Here is a 24334-nt window from a genome sequence, read left to right on the forward strand (position 1 = left end):
CTGTTCAGGCATCTTATCTCCTTCAGTGAACTGATTTCTTCCACCTCTTGCCTCTGATCTCTTCATCTCACATCATCATCCTTTATTTGTGGTGAAACACATTTTGAAATTATTTGATCACTGATACACCCAGACGGTAAAATATTTGTCACAATAAGATCCATTAGTGATTTGATTAAAACCACCTTGTATGCTTCCAACCCCTTTGTTCAAAGCCTTTATGTGTCTCCAAATAGAGGAGGGTGCAATTTTGGCCTCTTTTGAAAATGGAAACACACTGTTTGGACTCTTCTTTACTGTCTATAATGCTGTGTTTCTAAGATTGATCAATATTTCCATAGTACTTTGTATTTTTACTCTTGCATAGTAGTCTCTCACGTGTATATATTTTATTTATATATCCAGTGCCCCAGCCGGCAGGGTCTTCAATGGGGACCTGAAGGGAGGGCTGGGGAATGAGAGGGACAAGAGACACAAAGAATGAGAGCAAGACAGGATGTCCGATCAAGCTCCAAAATTTTATTTTCCTCTTATGGCATATATAGGCAGGGGCAAAGGGGGCTGCGAGCAGGGAGGGGACTTTAATCATGGGTTGTTCAGCCAGCAGGGAATGTTGCTATGGGGATTATCTATTCTTGCCTAACTGCCTAACTGCAGTACAATCATCTGATTTCTGAGAAGAGGTTCTGGTATTTATGAGAAGAGGTTCTGGTGCTATGGAGACTTAAGTAAGGCCTAGATCTAGGAAAAGAGGAGAGAAGCCCAAATATGGCGGCATGTGTGTCAAGGGTCACTTAGGCTTATGGCTGCCATCATCCAGTGTTGTGCAGATGGACAATTACTGTTTTAAACAAAAATACCACTTTCCTTCTGTATGATTCTGGGAGCGTCATACACCCCACCTCTCTATGGTATTTGCCTGGGAGGAGTTGTGGGGTGACAGAGTATGTTCAGGGTCATGTGACACTCCTCTTCAAACTGGCTGTATCAATTCACATTCACATTAGCGGTTCAGGGGAGTGTAAGGGTTCAGTTCATGCGTCACATTTTGAACTATGCCAGAATGACAAAAAACAAAAACCAAAACCAAAAGGATCTCATTGTAGGTTGAATTTGTCTTTACCCGACACTAACTGAGGACATGAAGTGCTCTTTCAAATGATTACTGACTGTGTATCTTCCCACTTACTTTCTTTATACTTAGAGAGAGAATGACAGCCACATTCCCACAGCTCTTGGTGGACACTGCATTCTGTGTTCCAGCCATCTACAGGTCATGCTATCCCTCATCGACCTTATTAAGAAGTTACCTCTGCATTTTAGGGGCCAAGAGATGTTATTAATAGAGCATGTATTCCAATCTGACTTCCCCTAAGTGATGGCTTTCATATCGTCATAACATATGACCCGAAATCCGAGATAAATCTGGAGCGCTGCTAAGATGCAGTTTAGTGGCAGGTATCTAGTTGCTAAAGTCTGTCTTAAGGCCCTTTTAGAAGATCTCACCAGTCGTTCTCTGAGAGAAAAAGTCCCAGAGTTTGTCTCTGGTGCCGTCTTAGCCGGAAAAATAAGAAATTATCAGAAAAGACAATTCACTGAACACAAAATGTTGTCTTTAGAGTCTCGTATGGAACACTCAAATGCTTGCTGAATTGGTTCACTGAATTGGTTCAAACTCTAGAAAGTTCTTTCAGACAATTGGCAGCAATGGACTCTAAACCTCTGAAAGGTCTGTCAGCTTTTCTGAGAGGATGCCCATAGGAGATGTCTCGAGACTGACCCATGGCAAGGCACCAGTTGATGGTCATTGGGTTGATGCTGCTGTTTGGCTATCGTGAACAACAGTGCTAGAGTATTTACGTGCAAGTCTTTCTGTGAACATATGCGGAGCCCTCTATGGCTCCTGGGACTTGACCTGACTGGGGGTCACAAGGGGATGAAGAAAAGACTGGGTTCTCTAACAGAGAGGCTGGCTGGGAGCACAGTGTGTTTGTTGTGTCCAGTTGAGCGGGGAGGTGGGGTTATGGTACACAGATAAACAAGTAGGCGGAGTTATCTAATCTCTGTAGGGAAGAAGCCTCCAGGCTGTAAACATTCCTGGTGGGAAGAACGCTGGGGTGGACATTTTCTGCACACATTATCAATATCCACACAGGACCATGGCTATGCCATCCCTCTGAGCCTCACCCTGGTGGGAAGCCTTCGTCATTTCCTGTGGGTCTAAGACTAGGTTCTCAACATGGCCATGCCCATATCAACCATACACATGTGCTCAAGACGTCACTCACTTAGGACTTCCTCTGCTCCCCAGAAAGGTAAGTTCAGTTAAGAGTGGAATTGCCGGGTCATATGGTCGGTCTACGTCTAACATTTTTGAGAAATTGTCACGATGTTTTCCAATGTGGTGTATCATTTTATCTTTCTAGTGAATGGCTTCTTGGTAGGAATTCTATCTTAGTATGAGTTTTATCTCCCTCTATAGGCTGGAGGCTTCTTGATGACAGAAATATTGCCTGAGACCTAACTGTCAACACGAAATTGGTTCCTGCATGCTGAGGATGTGGGCTATCATGGGCTAAGTGGTGGTTCCAAATATGTGTTCCTATTGTGATTCTTGGAACCTGAGACTATGGACCTATATGACAAAAGACATAATTAGAGATCTTGAAGAGGCTGTCTTGGAATTTGAAGTGGGTCTCAAATGCCACCATAAATATTATTAGAAGAGGACACAAGCAGGTAGAGATTGAACATGGACACACAAGAGAAGAGACCATGCAAACAGAGCAGAGAAATGTGGGTTCACAAGCCAAGGGCTGTTGGCAGCTGCCAGAAAATGAAGGAGAAAAGGAACACGTTCTCCCCAAAGACCCTCCAGGCAGATGTAACAACACCTTGATTTCTGCTCAGTGAAACTACATCTGTACTTCTGTCCTCCAGAGCTATGAGGAGAAATGCCTGTGCTTGGAGCTCCGAGGTCGTGGTAATTTGCTACAAACCCAATGCAGTTGCTAAAAGTGGCAGAAAGGATGGAGCAGAGCTGAGAGCTAAATCATGGTGCTGACTGGGGCGGGGGCGGGGCGGGGGTGTAGAGGTCACAGGGACACAATCCCTAGCTTCAGGGTTAGCCTTGCTAAGTAATGAAATGCATCCATTTACCCATCAGCCATTCACCATCAACCTCTGGATCTGTGGTTTCTGCCTTTTATTGCTATTACTTGACTATAGACTCTTTCTATCTGGGAGGAAATTAGGTACCTGGTACTGATATATACATCTCTATATCTATATCTATATCTATATATGTGTGTCTATGTATGTATGTATATATATATATATATGACATAGATAGTAAAATAATTGGAAAGAGATTAGCCTTGAGTAGTTGTTACTTTCAAAAATAATTTATGAGATTGTATTTGTAGAAATTCTAATGACTGAGCTCAACAACTAGCTCATTCATTTCCCTACAGCTTTCAACTGCTAACTGTCTTTCTTGAACTGATGGACATGGACTCCAGCTCACTTACTCTGTCTGTATTATGAACTGTGAGCAAAGCCTTGTCACCCTTAGGTTAAGCGGAGTGCATTAATTATGCTGTTACCATATGATTTCAGCTAGTGAGCTTTAATTTATCAAGGTTAAAAGTAGATATTTTCCTTATTATCTATCAAGTCTGGACACCAACATAGAAACCCCTTGTCTGGTCCCCAAGGAAGACTGATTGCTGTTAGAAGATCCAGCTCTAAGGACATGCACATTCAAGGGCAGAGTTGGGAACAATATGAAGGGAAGGTTGCCATCTCCATCAGAGTGCTCATGTGACCAGCTCTTTAGTGCTTGGGAGGGAACTGTTACAGACAGACAAAGCCCAGCCAGGGGGACATGATCTAGCTTAAGGTATACCTCTCTGAGACTTTAGGAGAAGATCCCACAGGGAGAGAATGTCAGACTGAAATGTAAGAATGAAAGAGAGAATGTAGAATCGCCTTTCTCCTGGCACACCATCCTCTTTACTGTTTTTTCAATGGTGACCTTTTGTTCTCTGCCCACCTTTCCACCCTCGATTTAAAGTTGAATAATCTTTTAAAAAAATCCTGTGGAGATGAAGGATTGGAGAAATCTCCGGAAGCACGTTCCTGAGTTAAAGAAGCGTTTTGTCAGGAGTCCACGGGACTCTTTACAGGCTGGATGTTCCTTCTGCACTGTTGAGGTCTGGACATGAAGTGTCCGCTCGAGAGCTTTGTATTGAAGGCTTGGTCCCTAGATGGCAGTACTATTGGTAGATGAGTGTACCTCACTAGTGAATTAGTGGACCATTAGGAGGTGCCCTAATTAGGAAATTATTATAGAGTCATGCCTTTAAGGGTGTATCTTTGTCTCAAGAACCTTTCTCTCTTTCTCTCTCTCTCCCTCCCCAAACCCCGATTCTTCCCTTCCTGGATGCCCTAAGCTGAGCTGTTTTCCTCTGTGATGCCCTTCCTCCATGACATTCCAGCTTTACTTCAGGCCCACAGCAATGGAATTAGCCAACCGTGACTAAAGCCTGTCTTCAAAACACGAGCCAAAAATTAATCTTCCTTCCTTTCATTTTTTTTCTTTTTTCTTCTGCTATTTTTCACGCTGACAGAAGTTTCAGGGCTAAACCATGCCCTGAAAATGAATGCATTATAAGGATCTATTTATCTTTGTTTGGATAAAATGAATTTTTAAATTAAATTAATAAATTAAAAATTTTAATCTAAGTTTTAAAGTATTTACAAGCCACACCTGGGCATGACTCCTTTAGACTCAGCACTTGGGAGGCAGAGGCAGGTGGATTTCTGTGAGTTCCGGGCCAGCCTGGACTACATAACAAACTCCAGGCTAGTCAGCTACATAGTGAGACCCTGTCTGAGAAAAAAAGTACTTATAAGAGTTAGTTTTCCAGTGTTCCTTTACCTATACAAATCTGGAATAAACTGATCAATTTCTCTTAAAATACATAGGGGGGAAAAGCAAATTACCTAAAACCAACTGATTTACATTTCAAACCTGAAGTTTCTTTATGTTGTAAATTACAAGGTTCATTTCTCTTTGAGTTAGCTTCAAACAGTCTAAGAATGAAAACACCAGAGGAAAAAGTGTACTAACGACTCAGTCTCAGGGACTTCAAACTACTCAACTCGGGGTGTGCTCCCCAGGGTGTGCTGTATGGGATTTTGTTCCCGGAAAATACTTTTGGGGAGAAAAAGGCATCTTTGATCAAATAAGTTAGGAACCCAGCCTGCCGGTCCTCTCGGTAGATACACGGCACAGAGTCATAAGATACCTACCCTGGAAGGTGCCGCTGCATAGACACCCTCCAGCCTTATCTGCTATACTATTTTTGACCCCAGAATCCTATTTACATCTAATTCCTATGAACACTTGAGAAACTAGCATTTTGAGGAACAGAATTTTGGCGTCTCCACATAAGTATCTTCGGCTTCTACACTATTTCATTATCTCTAACAAACCCTAGCCCTTAGCTTGTCTTAGGATGTCTTAGTCCCCCTCACAGAGCATCGTGGATCCACATTTCCATAGTCTCTTAAAGTTCCAAGATGCTCCTTCTGTGCTGGAATAACACAGGCAAGCTGAAAGTCCCCTTATCAATTCTTCTCTTCCTCTATTTTGCCAGGAGTCTCTAAGTCACGCACATGGCTAGAATGCCAAGCCCTGGCTGATGTCCCTGTAAAATCATCAATCGATAACGTGGCAAAAGCCGGGGAAGCTCCAATTTGCTTCAGTTTCAACCTGATCATATGCTTTAAAGGTTACTGTTTTTTTTAAAAGCACAACTGTCAACAATCATTTTCTCCGGTACATTTTAAAGTCGCTTACATGGAGGCCAGTTGTCACGGAATAGCCTGTGTTCCCATCGTGATTTCGAGGGTGGCTTACATGTGGAGCCAGGATGGCTCACCTCAGCCTGATGCTCTGGAGCTGTTCCTTGAGTCTGGTTTTGGTTTAGGAGAAAGGCAGTATGTAAGCCAAATAAACAAGCCAGGGCAGAATATCTAAATGACCAAAAGCAACGCAGCTTTGGAATTCTAGCGGAACACTGGCAGTTCGGTTCCTTCAACGTGAGCCCAGGGTTCACTGTTCAAGAGGGTGCCCAGTGGACAAAGACGCTCATGGTGGCCTTGTGTCCAAAGAGCCGGAGTCTGAGTCTTTCCAAAGCATGCTCCACCTTAGCCTCAAGTTCAAACTCTTAGCTAGTAATTATCTTTAGAGAGAGAGTGTGTGTGGGGAGGGGTGGGGGCAACTCATTTTTCTTTTTTCTTTTTAGTTTTGGGTGTTTCCTTAATTTGAGGCAAGACTAATTGGGGCTTTGGGGACATTTGTTATGAGGTTTCTGGAGAGTGTCATGTGGTTCTTCATTGAATTAAGTTTCCATGGCTGGGATGAACTCATTGTCTGTCAAAAGGCATGGGATCCCAGTTCGGCCAGGTTTCCATGTTTCTGTGTCCTAATAGAGAACAGCAACCAGAAGTTGGAATAGTCCAAACTGATCCGTTTTTGGTTATAATGGATTGTTCACAGAATTATGTAAAGTATTCCCCCTCCCATGAGCTGTAAATTCAAAACTACGAGTTTTCTTTTTCTTCCTTAAGCAGGAACCAAAGTTCAAAGACTTTCACCGACACAAAACCAAAGCTGATGAGTTGGGGCCCCTTAACTTGCCCTCTCTCTTCCTTCCGGTGTTTGGTCTTTGCGACGTTAATCCAGAAGACGTTTGCAACGGCCATTGATGTAACTAGCTTGGTGGCTAATGAGTCTTCTGTTCTCAAGGCCTGAGTGCTTACTGTCTGCCGTGAAACTGAAGGTACAGTCATCTGGCCAGTGCCTAGGCAGAGGAAGCAAACTCAGACAGGTGCAATGCAATGACCCAAAATACTTGGGACCAGAAGAAGTATTCCAGACTTGCAAGCTTTAAGAACAAATTTTTGTTTGTTTGTTTGAGCGCAAATGATGTGAGATCTTAGGGTTTGAAAATCAAGTCTAAACATTAAAAAAAGTTTCTTTGTGTGTGTATGTATATATGTGTGTGTATATACATATATATATATACATATACATACACGCACACACACACACACACACACACACATATATGTATATATGCATCCTGAAGCTATTTATTTATTTAGTCAGGATCTTACTATATAGCCCAGGCTGGCCTTGAGCTCATTATGCTCCTTAGTGACAGGATCCTGAGTCCTGGGATGACAGACACTGTGTCCAGCTGGAAGACAATTCTGTACAATTTTTTCTGTATACCTTGATCGTGGTGTGTCACGTGGAGTCTATTGTGAGGTCTTTCCACTTGTGCTGTCATGGTGACTCTCCAAAAATTTCAGATTTTGGATCTTTGAATGAGGAATGTTCAACCCATACACGGACTTAAGAACTTGCTGGGGATAGGGCCAGCTTCCTTTGGGATGAACTGTGTGTCTATCTCCACAGGGCTCTGTGCTAAGCAGGACCCGGTATTAACTGTGTCGTGGTCTGCTGCGTCCATCATGAAACTGTTCATCCTGTTTGAACAAGGAGATCCACGGTTTCCTTTTGCTTTGGACCTCTCCAATGATGTAGCTCATCTTCCTCCTGGGTTATAGCTGTCTAGATCTCTGCTTCCTTGTTCTGGTCTCCGCCCCAACAGCCGTAATATCAGGTCCAGCCTCAGGACCCAGCCCAGTGATGGACCTGGAGCAGGGAGCTGAGTATTTACTCTGAACTGAGTCCATTTTCAGTGACTCTCTGCTGGATTTTGTGAGCTTCTCAACATCTGGGTAGCTTTTCTTGTCACCCTCAGGTATCTAGTTGGTTTGGACTTTGAAGAAACGTCAGGTAATTTTAATAGCTGAACATGATTAGGAAGGCAGATCTTGCTCAGGGGAAATGCTGAAATTCCTGTGCTTATTGAAATATTTTTCATTTGTAACTTTTATATACTTATCAATTATAAATCAGTAAGCAGATGAAGAATCAATTTACATTTGGCATTTACATTAGTGTCCTTAAAAATCAAGAAATAAGACGCTTATGGAACACCTGAGTATTTTGTTTTATGGTGTCAGTTTCCTGTATGGGGTTTCTATTTTTTTAATCATGAGCTATATGGAGGACATTTGCTCAACGTGCTTATTAAATTTTTATATTTGCACCACTTGTACAAACTGCCTAGGAATTATTACAACAGAACTCCAAAGACAGGAGTCTTTGGACAGGCACTTGTTTTTTCTTTCTTTTTTTATTGCTTTCAGAAAAATCTTTTGAAAGGGGACATCTCTCACGGCCCAATTGAAAACTTGTTCACTCCACTGTGTACCCTTCTGTTACCATTCAAGGTAGAAATGCTCTCACTAAATTGTACCCTATTGTGAACACTTGTGACTTCTGGAAGGATGTGAAAAGAAAGAACCCTATGACTGCTTTATGTACATGTTATTTGGAGTGTCACGTAATACATGGTGTTCTGGCCTTTTTCTGAGAACCCATAGGGAATGGCTGAGGATCTAGTTCAGTGGTAGAGAATTTGGATAACACATGAAAGGCCTTGAGGTGAGCCACTGGAATCATGAGAACCCACAGGAGACATTTTTCTCTCCTCTCATTTAGAGAAAACTTAAGACCAACATATCCAGGACCATTCTGTCACAAGGATAACTGGGTATGACTTGAGACGGGGAAGACGCCTCATTACCAATCCTCCTCTCAAGAAGCATGCTGAGTATGATTGAGAAGAACAGAAACCACTCGGCGTGGTGGTGATGGTGCTAAGAATTAAGGAATGTGTTTAAAACCCAAACACTTAGTAAATTCCCCTTGGGGTAGGTTGGCTGGACTTTACTGGAGACTGTGGTCTTGGGATAATGACTGGGACGCAGAACCCTGAAGGAAGCCTTCTTTCTTACCTCTTCTTCATACAGTTCCTCTGGAAGTGGACGTGGAGGAGGACGTGTCTCCTTCAAAGGGTGTCAAGAGGCAGCTTTGTCACAACATGCACAGTCCCTCTCCCTTTTCCTCTCTCATTTAAAAATATTTATTTTTGTTTCGCCTGTATGGGTGTGTCTGTCTGCCTGCATGTATGTATGTATGTATGCATGTATGTATGTATGTATGTATGTATGTATGTATGTATGCATTTATTTATGTATGTGTATCATGTGCATACCTGGTGCCCTCAGAAGCCAGAAGAGGGCACTAGATCCCCTAGAACTGGAGTTACAAGTGGTTGTGAGGTGTCTGACGTGGGTGCTGGGAACTGAACTCTGGTCCTCTGCAAGAGCAGCAAGTGCTCTAAACACAGGGCCATCTTTCCAGCCCCGGATCTGCATCCCTTAATCTCTCTTGCCTTTGTGGAAATGATTTCTGCGGTTTACTGTCTGAGCAATGACTCTACCTTGTATTTGTGCTCACTGGGACTTCCAGCCTAGTCAGCTGTGGTTTTCTCTTGGAGGTGGATGAAACAGCTTAGAGGCAAGAGCTCATGCCTACCTGTGGACTGGCCTCACTCTTTGTCTCATTTTGTGGCCTAAACTTCATTTTATTTCCTCATTTTCCCTCCATATTTCATCATGCCATGTAGTCCATGTCTTTTCAGACCTCTTCAGAGTTTCTTGCCCCCTTGATGCCTTAACTTTCCATCATTTTTCCTTTTTTTTTTTTTTTTTTTTTGAGTGAGGAGGGACTCATACCCCTAGCAAACATGTGGAGGTCAGAGGACAACTTACAGGGTTGGTTCTTACCTTAGTCACTGTTGTATTGCCGTGAAGAAACACCACGACAACTTATAGAAGAAAGAGTTTATTGGGGGCTTGCTTACAGTTTCAGAGGGTGAGTCCATGACCGTTGTGGTGGGGAGCACGGCAGCAGGCAAGCAGGCATGGTGCTGGAGCAGTAGCTGAGAGCTTACATTGGATACACAAGTATCACACACACACACACAGAGAGAGAGAGAGAGAGAGAGAGAGAGAGAGAGAGAGAGAGAGAGAGAGAACACTGGGACAAGCATAAGCTTTTAAAAACTCAAAAACCATCCAGTGACACACCTCCTCCAACAGAGGCCACACCTCCTAATCCTTCCCAAACAGTTCCCACCAACTGAGAACCAAGCATTCAAATATATGAGCCTCTGGAGGCCATTCTCATTCAAACCAGCAAAGTCCTCTCCTCCTACCTTGTGGCTTCTGGGGATTGAACTTAGGCTGTCAGTTAGCAAGAGCCTTTACTGGCTGAGCCATTTTCCTAGTCTTTAACTCTTAAATATTTATAGAGGTGTTTTGTGCAATGACCGTCCTTCTCCTCCTTCCCTGCCTTCCTACTTCTCGTATGAGTAACTTTATATGAACCAAAACAATTATTTCAGATCCTATACAGTAACAATTATCAGTCTTCGTTTTAAAGCTGGTTTCCAGTGTTGTGGCTCTGCACATATTGACAAAGTAACCAAAGGAATATTTTTGGATGAAGATTCATAATACACCTGGTAGCCTGGAACCCTCAATGCTCAACTAAATTATAAAGGCCATACATAGGTATCAAAGAACGCTGATTACATATAGAATCTAAAAACCACCAGGGAATAAAACCACACCGAGCTAGACCATAGGCTCAGCTCGAGACCTGCTCTGTGTGTGAGAGTGTGTGTGTGTGTGTGTGTGTGTGTGCATGTGTTTATCTAAATTGTTCAATATATAATGAGTATGATTCACTTATTATATGACTAGTAATGAGCTAGTCATTGGCCTTGAGTACCTACTTGTATTTGTATTTCCAAGTGCCTACCAGGCATTTCCAATAAGACGATCCAATGGAACTTTAAACCAAACATCTCTGGAAACACTTACTCCTGCTCCATGTGTATTCTTCTTGTGCCCTGTTACAGTCATTGACATTGACATTCAGGTGTCTCCCTATTGGGAACCCTATCTTTAGCTGGTCATCCAGCTCCTGCTTAGGTCTGAAACCTCTTTTGAGTCACTGACTCTAAAGTTATTTCAGGTATTTCTCTAGTTATGTGGTGTGTCCTTTGGGATGTGTGTGTGTGTGTGTGTGTGTGTGTGTGTGTGTGTGTGCATATATATGCATATGTATGCATATATATATAAAACGATTTGGGGTTTGTGACTTGGATATTGGATATTATAGTTTATCTTTATTTTTATATTTTTCTGCCCTTTAAACATTTCTGGCTTTTATGGTGTTCATGTAAGTCTCCTCCTCTCCCTCTGTGAGAAAGAGACAGGCCTCAAACTCAGTATGTGAGGATAGAAAGATGACTCGCTCACTTGTTAAGCGTGCTTGCTGCTCTTGTAAAAGACCCGAGTTCGGTTCCCAATACCCATGTCAGATGGTTCACAACAACCTGCTAACACAGCTCCAGGGGATCTGATACCCTATTCTGGCCTCCTAGGCTACCGTCCCCCTCTGCACACACTCAAACACATCTTTCATTATGTACCCAAGGATGACTTGGAACTTCTGATTCTCTTGCCGCCGTTCTTGAGTGCTGAGAATACAGATGTGTGCCACCATGCCTAGTTTTCTGTGGTGCTGACGACCGAGCCCAGCACTTCATGTGCACCAGGCAAACAGTCCATAGCCACCGTACCCACGAATTTCTAGTGGAGTCCATAATTAAAAAGGGCTGCAGATGGTCAGTGCAGATTACTTCAGTCTAATTTTGCATGTCATCTGGCTTCTTTTCCTGTCCCTCATGTCCTACACCAAACAGCTGGCCATGCCACTCCCTAGCAGGAAGAAACCCGGTTGGATCCAGGTTATTTGTGAGATAAAGCCTACCCTCCCCCCTAGAGAAAGAGGATGGAGCAGCATGTGTTGGGAAGCCGCTCTCTAGGGTTTTTGGGTTTCGCGGCATGTGGGAAGGCGGAACGTAGCCTGTTCTTCTCACCTTGGGGTCAGATGGCACAGTTTAAACTCTGTGCCTGTCATTGGTGACGTAGGGTAAATTTCTTACTGTCTCCATACTTGGACTTCCTACCTACAGTAAAGGACACAGTAATAGTTGCTTTATAGGATAGTAAAATAACACGTCGGGTACTTGGGGTCAGTAGGTTAAATGATGAATTAGTGGTGCTTTACACTTGTGAAATTCTGAAGCCTTTAACCAGCCTTAGCGGCCTCCCACTGGTGGGGTATTGCTATGGCTTGCGGTGATTCCCCAAAAATCCTAATGTTGGAAGTGTAATTCCTGACACAACTGTCGGAGGGAGGGGGCCCTTAGTGTGGGAGCCCACAAAGGTTTCCTGGTGAGATCTGAGCTTGCTTTACACAGCAGGGCTGCATCAGGGGGATGGCACGACCGCGTGCATGGTCACTAGGTGTCTGGAATGGTCTGCACTTGACCATGCTGGGGGGAGGTCTTTCGCTCCACCCCTTGGCATTCCTTTAAAAACCCTTTAGTAGAGACAGAAGGGGCTGGTAGGTTTTGACCCAGGCCCTCCCGAGGCTATCCTGTGTTTCTAACTGTCTCTCTCCTCTATATTTCTGTCTATATACTTCTCACTTCTCCCTCCTCAAGAGTACCCTGGGGGAAAAAGAGAAAGCCAGTCTCCCTCAACTTGGTAAGCAGTGATTGCCTCCTGAGGCTCCCACCCTTCGTGAGTCATCGGTGAAGGTTCTTGCCCAGTAGGTTAGCTGCCTCAGTGGTTGTTGCGAACACAAGTTCAGCTCCCTCTTGCTCGTGTGTCTTCGTTTTTTGTCCTTCTGCCTTCCACCGTGACCTGCGGCGGTAGCACGAAGGCTTGGACGTCGCAGCCGTGTGCCTGCCATCCCTACTTCCTAATCCACGCCCAGTCTCAGCGACTCCGTAACATTAATAAAACAGAACGCACAAGTGGAAACGTGCTTAGTACATCTCAGGTCGAGCAGATTTCTTGAAAGAAATGACAAGCTGAGATGCGACCTGAGTGGGAGTCTTGATGGCAGTGACAACATGCCCTGGGGTAGAGTGAGAGAGCTGGGAGGGAGGAGGGAGGAAGGAGGAGGGAGGAGGGAGGAGGGAGGAGGGAAATTTGAAGCCAAGCTCTTCTCTTGTGATGATACTAAGCACCATGATATAGCAACCAGCTTTATTTCCATAAGCTAGCAGTCACACAAAGACCCCCCCACAACACTCAGAAAATGAACGCAGCGCCTTTTTTATACATACAAACAGTTATAAAACGTTTATTACGTAAGAGCTGTGTTTCATTTACAATATATTATATTGCTTCCATCCAATGAAAAGACTTCATACATTATATTCCTTATTTCGTTGTGTTTACAATATATTATATTGTTTAAATGCCACTAACACAGTGTAATTTTTTTTTGACTTTGTTCCCCCTCAAAACTAAACTGTCTAAAATCATAGCAAGGGTGAAATAATATTGTATGCACCTCAGGTCAGGGAGGGCAATTGAAATATCAATTAGACAAATGTCCAGATATTTGACAATAAAGTTGGAAACCCTGTAGCTTCAACACTATGAACTGCTTTATCTAAACCCTTGTGATTTATGTATCATACTCAGTTTAGCCTCTAATCTCCCCCACCCTAATACCACAAATGTGTTGGAGTTTTGCAAATATCTGCCAACTACACACCAAAAAGACAAATTTTTAACCTGACCAACTGACGCAAGATCCGTTCCGAAGGACTGAAAGAGGAAAAATCTATACCATCATGCTAGACATACTTAGAAAACCCAAAAGGAAGAGTAAATATCAGCCCAGTGATTTATAACGAAGCTAATAAAGTTCAGGCCAGTATTCTAAAGTGTAATGAACATCATTTGAACATTCAACACATGAAAGGTTAACAAAGGCTATGAACTTGGTGTAACTCGAACCGTTTCAGCTGGTGGAGTTCACCAGATGTAATTGGATTCAGGTGGATCCCGCCGCGCCTCGGCCTTTTTAAGTGAGGGCGTTCGCTGCTCCTGCCTGGCGCCTGCTGACCTCGGGGCATGCATGGGGCTGGCTCCGTACCCTGCAAAATTATTCACAGCTTAGAAGAAAAGAAACTCCAAGAAAGGGCCCTTCAGATTCTTCGTTAACCATTCGAAGGGAACCATTTTCCCTTTTTTTAACCCTGAGTGAGACTGTGGTGACCACACAGGGCTCGCTGAATAATGGCGAGTGACAGGTTCGAGTCTCTGTTTACTAAAAACCCATTTTGACTTACTCCGCTAGATCTGTTTTCCATTGGACTTGCCACTCACTATGTATTTTGGCTGTGTAGGAAGTCTCTCTCTCTCTCTCTCTCTCTCTCTCTCTCTCTCTCTCTCTCTCTCTCTCTCTCTGTCTCTCTCTCTTTGGACAGTCTCTTGTAAACCAGCTTGACTTTGAACTCTTGATCATTATTCCTCCATCTCCTGAGAGCTGGGGATGACAGATGCACCTCACCAGGCCAGGATTATTCAGTGCTGGGACTCAAACCCAGGGCTCTGCGTGTGCTAGGCATGCACTCTACCGAGTGAACTTTGCCCAGTCCTACTGTTAAGATGACCGAATGGAAGGGCTGGTCCTACACCAAGGTCTCCAGTGCTCCTGTTGAGGATTTGGTGACGGATTCTTTTCAATCCATTACCAGACCAGCCTCACTTATGTTAAAGCAGTTCAGCATAACAGCTTACAGTCTTTATTCAGACCCCTGGATGAAGTTTATCCTGCTCATACAACATAGCGTTCTATTGGAATTAGGACCTTGCTCTGTATGGTAAAGAAGAGCTATGATTTGAGCTGACTCCTATTGGTAGGATTTGTAAATTTTGCTCCAAGTGATCATCCATCCATCTCCAACTCTGTTTATGAAACGTGTGCCTCCTTTTTTTCCATTCGTGAATTTCTGGAGGTGCTGGGGACACTGGCTCATTTTTTTTTTTTTTTTTTTGCTTTCCTTAAATGGATCCAAGACAGCAATTACATCTTTAAAAAAAAAAAAAATCTGTCTCCGTCTTCCTGTGCATCAGAGTCAATCAAATTCAACATTTCATATGTTCCTTGTGGTTTTTAAATGCAAGCATGCTGTTCCACAGCTATTGAGAACAGAGCCTCTTTGCTGAATGTGTTGCTTTGACTTGTCGGGATGTAGACTACTAGCTCTCGGAACGGTCAAAACACGAGCTAACAATGCCCTGGAAGAAATCCCTCCCGTGCTGCCTGCCTGGCTTGCCACCCATGAAGCCCAACCTCCCTGCTAGGGTGGGAGAGCCTAAGCAGACACAGAGTTGGTCTGTCTCCAGGACCCTCCTCCCCTCCATGATGCCCGGGTGCCTAGGACCTCCCAACATGCCACCCCACTGGGAATCTGCTCTTTACCAGAACTCTGTGACTCAGAGCTTCCCTGTTACCTCCCTCTAGTCAAAATAAACCCCATCCTTTCAGCTCGATTCTCCTCAGTTGATGTACATAAGAGCTGGGAAGCTGCTCCAGAGCGGGGTTGCCATTGACACACCAGGGCACCCTGCTCTGGTGCAATGCCTTGCTCTGAAAGAGATGCTGATGGCGGATGAACCAGTGTGGTCTCCGCTTGGAGTGCCACATGGTGGTCTCCTCATAGCTCTGTGACAGGAAGGCTCCTAACGGGCTTTCATTTTTGGATGGGCGATAGTACCTTTGTACCCAGCTCACTGGGCATGCTCACTGGGTTGCATGCACCACCCTCTGAAGACTGATCTAGAAAAATATTGGATTTGAAAGCAACGTATTCAGATTCGTAGCTTGTTATTCTAGAGGTGCAACAGGATGGAGATAATTGGTTGTAGAAGTGTTTCACCACCCAAATTTCCTTTTCCTTAAAGCAAGGTAGGCAGTGGTAGATGTGTGCACAGGAGACTGTTCTGGGTGCCAGATAGACTAAAATGCTGCCATTTTGTTTGTTTGTTGATTGGCCCTCCCCCCATCCTGGACCCTGTTCCCCACAAGGTCTTTTCCTTCTATTTGTTCATGGAGCCCCAATGCCTGGATTCCTGCTTAGCACAGGGGAGGGACAGCAGTCAGTGCAGAATGGTTGGATCTATCAAGCGTCATTTCATACATAAAATAGTCCTGTGGTTTATCTACATCACTAGTTCATTTGAGGGAGTCAGTAAATCGAAAAGACACAAATACATTAGAATGTTTTCCCAGGGAGGGCTTCCGTGGGCCTGTCCTTTCCTCCAAGATAACTCATCTAAACATTATATTGAATGCCACCCAAAGATCTCAAAAAATAAAATGTGTTACGCATGATATATAAATTGATAAAGCTTGATTTCTGAAACCAGAGGGCAATAGGTACTGATGTTCATTTAATGTCTTGAGGGCAGACTGTAGCTTAGAGCCCAGCACACTTGCCTAGCGAGGCTCGTGGTGGGGTTGGATCCCCAGGACTACAGTTAAAGGAAGGAAGGAAGGAAGGAAAGAAGGAAGGAAGGAGGGAAGGAGGGAAGGAGGGAAGGAGGGAAGGAGGGAAGGAGGGAAGGAGGGAAGAACTTTAGCTAATCAGTTTCTTCCCTCAATACACCAAATCACTGAACCAGCCTGAATTATTAATTTGACTGGAGAATATTTGTGATGTTTTACAGATCTGGTGGCATTTTCCATGCCTTCTTCTCTTCTATAGCTTAGCTGGCTTTGAAGTTGAAAGAGGAGATGGGCAGGGGGCCGAGAAATGGTCGCTAATGACAGAGCAGGCAGGGCTGAGGTACAGGTCACCCGAAGAGCCCGCTCCCTAGGTGGCCTCTACTCACTTTTATTACAGTGCCTCCCATGCCAACCTTCTTGACATTGGCATTTGTTGGGTTCGTGGCAGGTCCCGTGAGCGCCGCAGCCAGGCTCGCAGACGGCTGGAATCAGAGCAGAGCAAAGCTATTGCTTCCTTGATTTCCCTGTTTCTTTCTTTTAAACACAGCTATGTAGTTACTTTTCCTTCAGTTCTTTAGAATGTGTTAGTTTTGGCTTCTGTTATTGGGTCTTGGTTTTTCTTTCTTTTTTTTTTTTTTTCTTTTTTGTCTAAGTCACTTTCTAGCCAAAAGTCAGCTTCAAAGTTGGCAAAAAAAAAAAAAAGTCCTTAGGAATGATCTTTCTACTAAGCATCCTGTTTCTCATACACAAAGACTCTCAGTGAGAGTTTTGAAGCTACTGGATGGTGGGAGATTATTCCTTTCAAGAAATCCCTAATAGATAAAACAAACAAAATTTAAAAAAAATGAAAGATTTCAGTTTGGGCATAAATATTTTATATGCAGGGCTCCCCACCTGTGGTCTAATTAAAGGAAGCATATACATCGGGGGGGGGGGGGGGAATGTCAACCCTGATGTCCAGACAACACGCAGCAGGAATGGATGTTATATCCGGAGAAGACACTGAATGCGATTACCCTGCACCCGTACCGCCACCGTGTATGGTACTTACGCTTAGAACAGAGGTCTCCTTGGTAACCTTTGGGACACTTACATTTGCTTTTACCAATGCATTTACCTCCATTTCGGCAGGGTTGTGGGCATTTGCCTGCAGTAGAGAGGAAATTGAGTAAGGAAGGGCTTTGTTCAACAGTAATTACATCTTTCAAAGGAGTAACAATGCTTTGAAACGGCAGTCATTTCCATCTATTTTAGGTCCCTTCTGGCTTTAATACTGTCTTTGTTTTGGAGACAAGCTAATATGTTGATATGATTATCTGTATTATATTATGTATTATATGAATTATATTATATCACATTGTGTTATATATAATGCCTCTTTTTTCCCATAATGAATATGCTGCCAAATGCACAAAAAATAGGAAATGCAAACTAACCTGGCTCCTGCATGCTTGTTTCATACACATTGTTCTGGAGCTCCATACATGACTGACTTACTACATGAGCTTTTCTACACCTCCTGGTTTTTGCATACCCCTTTTTCTGGAAGTAAGTCTGTCTGTACCCACACCTGATGACAGCCTGAGTCTGGCATCGTCTTTCAGAAAGCAAGCTTGCATTTCGGTAGCTTAACCGGCAGAAGGGGACCTTGGAGACGGGAACAGGGGCATGACCAGAGTGCAGCAGAGAAGGAAGGAAAAGACAACATGAAGCGTGCTTGTGGGTCAGTCACCACGATGGGTAACTGGACCCTGTCCTGCCGGTCCGGCCGCCCAAGGATTAGATCAGAAGCACATGAGAGTTGGCTGGAGAGAACAGAGGGGAGCATTTGTTTAGTGGCATCTGACGCCTGCTGGTTTATTGTCCTTTGGAGAGGATATCTTCTCACTACCATGGTGGAATGGCAGCATGTAATGCAGAAGGACTCGGAGATGCCCCTGGGTGGGAGGAGCATGGCTGGAACAGGTCAGATGAGGGGACAGGTTGCTATAGAAAGGGGTGGAGTGAGGGGCTGGTCCCTGTTGCCATAGCTACCAATTTTTCTGGACTGTCTGAGAGCCTAAGGATGCACCCTTCTCCCTGTTAACTCTGCATCGAATCAACATTGCTAATGTTTTCACAGAGCTTCGAACCCTAGAATTTTAGAACCGGAACAGGACCAGAGATGCAAGAACTTTGCAACAGTGTTCTCCTCTCTTATTGGGACCAGAGATGGAAGAACTATGCAACCATGTTCTCCTTTCTTATGCTAAAAGTGTTTATTTTCCTCTACAATCTAGAATTTTCTATTTAAAGGACTTCTTAGAAGGAACTGATAAGGGGCTGTTAACCCAAAACTGAAGCTACATCCTGCTGAGTGCATGATGATGTCCCAAAGACAGCCAGCGGCCACGAGACTTCAGTGGTGACCCAGTTTGGGCTTTTGTTCTTGTCCTTTTATTTTATTTTATTTTATTTTACTAATAAAATCATTAGCATTAACAAACTCACCTTTCACTCACTGATTTTTTTAATGACCAAAGAAAGCTTGAAACAAAGCAAACTATAATGCTCTTTACTAATAAGCACTGTTTTTAACAAAAGAATTGAATTCCATGTGAAAATTGTTTTGCTACAAACACTTTAGTTTTTACTTTTTACTCACCCCAAAGAATTTTATTTGTTTACAAATTGGACAAAGCCACATTTAGTCATGAAGACAGTATACACACAACAGTGTTGGAAGGCTAAGGGCTCTGAGATAGACTAGAATTTGGCTTTTTTCCCCCCTAAAGCCCACCCCTCTCTTTCTTGAGACAGAGTCTCATGTGGCCTGGCTGGGCTCCAATTCAATTCACCATGTAGCTAAGGATGGCCTTGAACTTCTTTTTGATCCTTTTACCCCCATATTCCCAGTGCTGGCTCAAAGGTGTGCACCATCATAGACAGTTTTATTCAGTACTGGGGATCAAACACAGGCCTTGTGCATGTTACACAAGTACTCTTGTCCCAGTGAAGCTACATTCTCAGTCTCAAAGACGACCTTTCATTCCCAGTCTCAAAGACCACCGGTTTATTGACCACTAAAAGTCCCAAAGAGTCCCGTTTTTCTGAAGAACACCATTTGCAGGAAAGGCTCTAACTCCAAACTTCCAAAGAAGCATGTGACCCCAGCGCAGCTGGATCAAGACAGCTCCATGTGGGATGACCATTACTCAGTGGAAGAGATACACTGCTTCTCTGTGTGAAGAGTTGGTGAGCTCTGTGCTCCATGGGGGCGGTGAGGGTGGGGGATGAACTTGGTGATGGAGAACAATGCAATCTAACTGGTAGAGAGTTCTCCCCCTGATTCTATCAGTCCCGTCATGTTCTTGGTAAGAGAGAAATGAAGACTCTTAGGTTCATCTCAGTTGAGAAGGAGAATAGAAAGACCACAGGGGGAGGACAGGAAGGTCTCTCCAGGTTCTTACCCAGCAGAATGAGATTGCAGGGGGCTGGTTGGCCACAGCTAGTTCAATGACCATAGTATCAGATAGCACCATCTGACTGTTTTAGTATTCAGAATACCCAAAACATTTTAATACTGACTTCTTTTGCCTGAGAATACTTTGCCACCATGTTATATTGATTGGAAACAGGTCTACTGAGACCCCAAGGAGTCAACCTATTTGTAGATGTGACGTGTTACCTGAGGAAGATTTCACTAAGTTTAAACAGTGTTTTCGTGTAACCCATGGAGGAGTCCTTGTGAGAACAATACCAGACCATAAGGCATCTACCACGGAGTGAAGACACCCAGCGTCCTCCACCTGTGAGACTGTGGGATCACTTCATGCCGTAACTCTATTTCACAGACAAGAGGAAAGCGCTGTACAGAGGTGTTCAAGGGCTGACACCCGCCATGTGTGGGCCCTGGAATGTTGAGTGGTTTTTTGATTATTTTCTCCGACCGTCTAACTTTCTTTTCCAGCGTGAGAACAATTCAAATATTCCTCAACTGATAAGCGAATAAACAAATGAATTCTACCCACACAGCTGGATGTTACTCAGCAATAGAAAGGAGTGATGGACTGGCATTCTGCACCATGTGCAGTCCTTGAAAACAATGGCCTTGAAGGGAAGAAGCTGGGCACAAAACGCTAACTCTTGTATGACTCCATTTATATGAGGTGTTTAGGATAGGGAAAGCTAGAGAGAAAGAGGGTAGATTGAAGGTTGTCAGGCCCTGGGATTATGTGGGGACTTGGGAGACATTTCTAATAAATACACGTATAAACTGTTATTTAGGGTGGTCATAATTTGTTCTGAAATCAGATCATAACTTGTGGATATGCAGGATGATACATGTAAAATGCAGAATCTTATGGTATGCGAATTAGACATTCACTAAAAATAAAGAACAAATGGTTCAGCTCTGCCTTCTGTCTGTGCACTCAGAGAAACTTCAACTCCAGACCTATGTCTGCTCCCCGCTCCCCACTTTCTGGTAGTGTTCCCTTTCACAGAAAACAGGAAGTTTTCTAAAGGAATTTGAATAAAACCTGTGGCTGAATCTATGATGAGTTTCAAAACCCTACATTTTTGGTCCAGTTAGAATTAAAAAAAAAAAAAAAACAGAAGAGAGAGAAGGTGGGGGGAGGAAAGGAAGGGAGGGAGGGAGAGAGAGAGAGCACCTTTGCCAGAGGAAAGTTCATAAACACAAAGGCATGAAAAGGCATCCTTACATGAAATGAACCCACGAACAAAGACTCGTAAACAAAGTATGCAATGTCTGGGGCTGAGCACGGGGAGAAAATTGAGGGGGGTTAGCTCAAGATGTCTTTATCAGGAAAGAGTAATTAATAAGAACAGAAACCACATCCTGACAATTAATTACATGTTCTATGGAAACTTCAGAGCTAGTCCATTTGAACTCTATAAAAAACAGTTACTTCATCGACTACTCATTAAAGTACAAAAACCCACAAATAAATTAGAGGTTGAAAGTTAAAATAGGAACTTAGCATTATTCAATTTGGAATCCACCTCAGCTTTGGGAACAGTGACGGCACCGAGCAGAGCGGGGCTTTAGAGACGGACAGCTGGGAAGGACTGCCCTCGACACACACCTCCAAAAGGCAGAAGCGGACCCCTTGACAGACACACCTGACAGGTTGGGCTCCTGCCTGGACAGGCGCCTCCATGCTGGCTGTCTTCTGGGCCATAGTGCAGCTTAGACTGAATTGGCTCATTGCTGAGTTTCAAAGAGAGATCTGGGCGCCAGGCAGCTGGTAGGTGGCGGGGCTGGGACCACTCTTCGGCTTTTTGTATTGACGCACGATAGACAACTCAGTGTGGGCAAGCGGGTGTCCGTTTTAAGTTCACAGCTCAGCTGTTTTTGTTTTTGTTTTTTTAATCTGAGCACTCATGTAACACTGCTGTAGAAGACATGGGGATTCCCAGCACCCCATAAAGTTCCTCTTGGCCCCCCAACAGCAACTCCAGTTTCCACTTCATCCATTTGGGTTTGCCTCTTGAACTGGAAGACTGCGGACTCGTGGGGAGACCCCTTTTGTGTGTCTGCCTCCTTTTATATAATATATCCCTGGAAGTCCCTTAGGTGGCTGTGGTGTTGTTTTAATTACTGTACACTGTTTACCTCCTCTTCTATCCTTTTCTCTTAGATGGGTCAGTCTGTCCTAGGATATTAGTAATGATTAGGGGAAGAAAACACTCTGTGCTTATGGGGTATGGCGCTGTCTTTCTTAGCCTTACTTTTAGACAAAGGAAGCAGTAGAGGAATCTAGGAAAACACTGGCCTAAGGTTTCACACAAGGTCTCCATCCTATCTAGGCTTCAGATTTCTCAGTGGCAAAAAGAAGCATGAGACAGTCTTTCAGGTCCCTTGCCCCCAAGCCCGAAAGAATGCTGAGGTCCGTACTCACTCATTTCACACTGCTCTCCCTCGAGTCCTGGAGGGCAAATGCATTTGCCTGGGTAAAAGCAGGTACCGCCATTAAAGCATGTAGTTGAGCAGTTTGCTGTTAGAATGAATGACAGAGGGCGTCATTAGACAGGAAGTTAAGCCTAGCAAGAATTTCACTTAGAGTGAGTGCTATTTCTCCAGCATGCGTCTAATGCAATCTCATCTACATAATAAACCACTTTACGGTTAAGAGAAAAGTTATAACCAAACACCCCATTATTTGAAATAACCGATTCAAACTAGAATTACAGTCAAATCACAAAAACTCCGTTTCAGAATATAAGAGAGAATAAGGTATCACACATTGTATTCATTACCAGTGAAAAAGATATAATAGGTATGAAATAAAAGTCTTTTTAAATAAAAATTTATGTGCTAAAAAGAAGAATCCGCAAATCCAAGAAGGTACTTTTTGAAAGCATCAAGTTTGGGAGATAAAGGGAGAAAACTTATTTGGGTTAGATAAAGAGAAGAGCAGTGTCAAGAGTGTCAGGGTCCAACAAGGAGGAAGGGACTCTCAGACGAACGGAGGAACGGGATTTAAAAAGGGACTGTCATAGCAGTTGGAGAAAGACTCCAGTAATTGCACTCCGAGAGACAGGCTGTGGACCCTGTGAGGTCCCAAGGATGGGGAGGAGCCATGACTGAGCCTGAGAGGTGAAGTGTGTGTGCGGGGGGGGGGGGGGGGGGGGGGTTTTCGAGACAGTGAAAATCCAATTACACCCCTGGGGGGATAAACGTGCTGTAACCCATCCCGAGTCCCTCCCTCTTGGTGTCCGTGTCTTGAATTTCACTGATCTTTGGCATTTGAAGTGGAGAACAGAGAAATGGGAATAGGAAGGAGGAAATGCTGGACAGGAGGCAGCTTGGCTCATTCAGTAAGGAAGATTAAAATGAGGGTTTGGGCTGGGGGTAGAAGCACACGTTTGCGGTCCCAGAATCCAGGGAAGCAGAGACAGGGCGAAGTCACTGTCATTTATGGCTACATAGTGAGTTTGAGGCCAGCCTGGGGTATGTGGCTATCTGGAACCCTGCCTCAAAACAAACAACAAACAAACAAAAGCAAAGTCAAAACCTAAAGATGAGAGCTTAAATAAATTTCAGTCATGTGTCCTGGTTTCATTCTTGAGTCATGTAAAACAGATGACTAAAGACTTCCAGTGTGAAAGTCAGAAAATTTAAAGTGTGTGCGCTTTGGGGAAGACAAGTTCAGTTAGAACGTTCTGCAAACCCCGGGCTTCTTAAATGCATTAAAGAGCATTCAAAAATCACAAACGCTTCCCAGCTGAAGACAACAGTGCATTGAGCATCTTGATGCAGAAATGAACACACAGTCCCATTCTGGTACAGGATTTAGACTGTAGGAAATCCAGCCCTGTAGGCCCTCTCTTTGCCATTTGGAGAGAGTGTTGTTAGGGCTGAGTTGTTTTTATGTGTGAGTCCTGTCCGTGTCCCCGTCCCCCCACCCCGCCCACCACCACTTGTCCATATGTCTTCCCGGAATAGGACGGGGGTGAGAGAACATTAGGACCAATGTTCACTTGGCCCATGCCCCTCCCTGTAGGCAGAAGTCTCTGCCCCACCAGCAATTCCCAAATACCCAGCAGCTGCTTCCAAAATTACCACACAGAGGCCTAGATTAATTGGCCAATAGCTCAGGCTTATTACTGACTAGCTCTTACACTGAAATTGACCCATAATTCTTATCGATGTTTAGCCATGTGGCTTGGTACCTTTTCTCAATATGATATTCTTGTCTTGCTTCCTCTGTGGCTGGCTAATGACTCCTGATTCTGCCCTTCTTCTTCCCAGCATTCTTAGTTTGGTATGCCCCACACATACTTCCTGTGTGGCTACTGGCCATTTGGTGTTTTATTAAACCAATTTGAGTGACAAATCTTTACAGTGTACAAAAGGGTTATTCCACAGCATCTCCCCCACCACCCTGCTGTTCACTGATTTGTGAAGGGCAATGGGCCTGACAGCACACTTGAAACAGAACTTGTTAA

General features: G+C 44.0%; 1 protein-coding gene and 1 long non-coding RNA gene across 2 annotated transcripts in view; one reads left to right on the forward strand and one right to left on the reverse strand.

The window, feature by feature from the left end:
- LOC131894983 (uncharacterized) overlaps window positions 1–18784 on the forward strand; it is a 28428-nt gene extending 9644 nt beyond the window's left edge. The window contains exon 3 of the long non-coding RNA XR_009375068.1: window positions 18504–18784. This is a non-coding gene — a long non-coding RNA (uncharacterized LOC131894983). The remainder of the gene's footprint in view (window positions 1–18503) is intronic.
- Wif1 (WNT inhibitory factor 1) overlaps window positions 13162–24334 on the reverse strand; it is a 63895-nt gene continuing 52722 nt past the window's right edge. Inside the window, exons 7-10 of the mRNA XM_059245361.1 lie at window positions 22285–22380; window positions 17433–17528; window positions 16768–16863; window positions 13162–14024 (exon numbers count right to left, since the gene is read on the reverse strand). Of these exons, the coding sequence (XP_059101344.1) occupies window positions 13903–14024; window positions 16768–16863; window positions 17433–17528; window positions 22285–22380 (410 nt within the window). The 3' untranslated portion in view covers window positions 13162–13902. The remainder of the gene's footprint in view (window positions 14025–16767; window positions 16864–17432; window positions 17529–22284; window positions 22381–24334) is intronic.

The sequence above is a fragment of the Peromyscus eremicus genome, chromosome 18, assembly GCF_949786415.1.
Source record: "Peromyscus eremicus chromosome 18, PerEre_H2_v1, whole genome shotgun sequence".
Lineage (NCBI taxonomy): Eukaryota > Metazoa > Chordata > Mammalia > Rodentia > Cricetidae > Peromyscus > Peromyscus eremicus.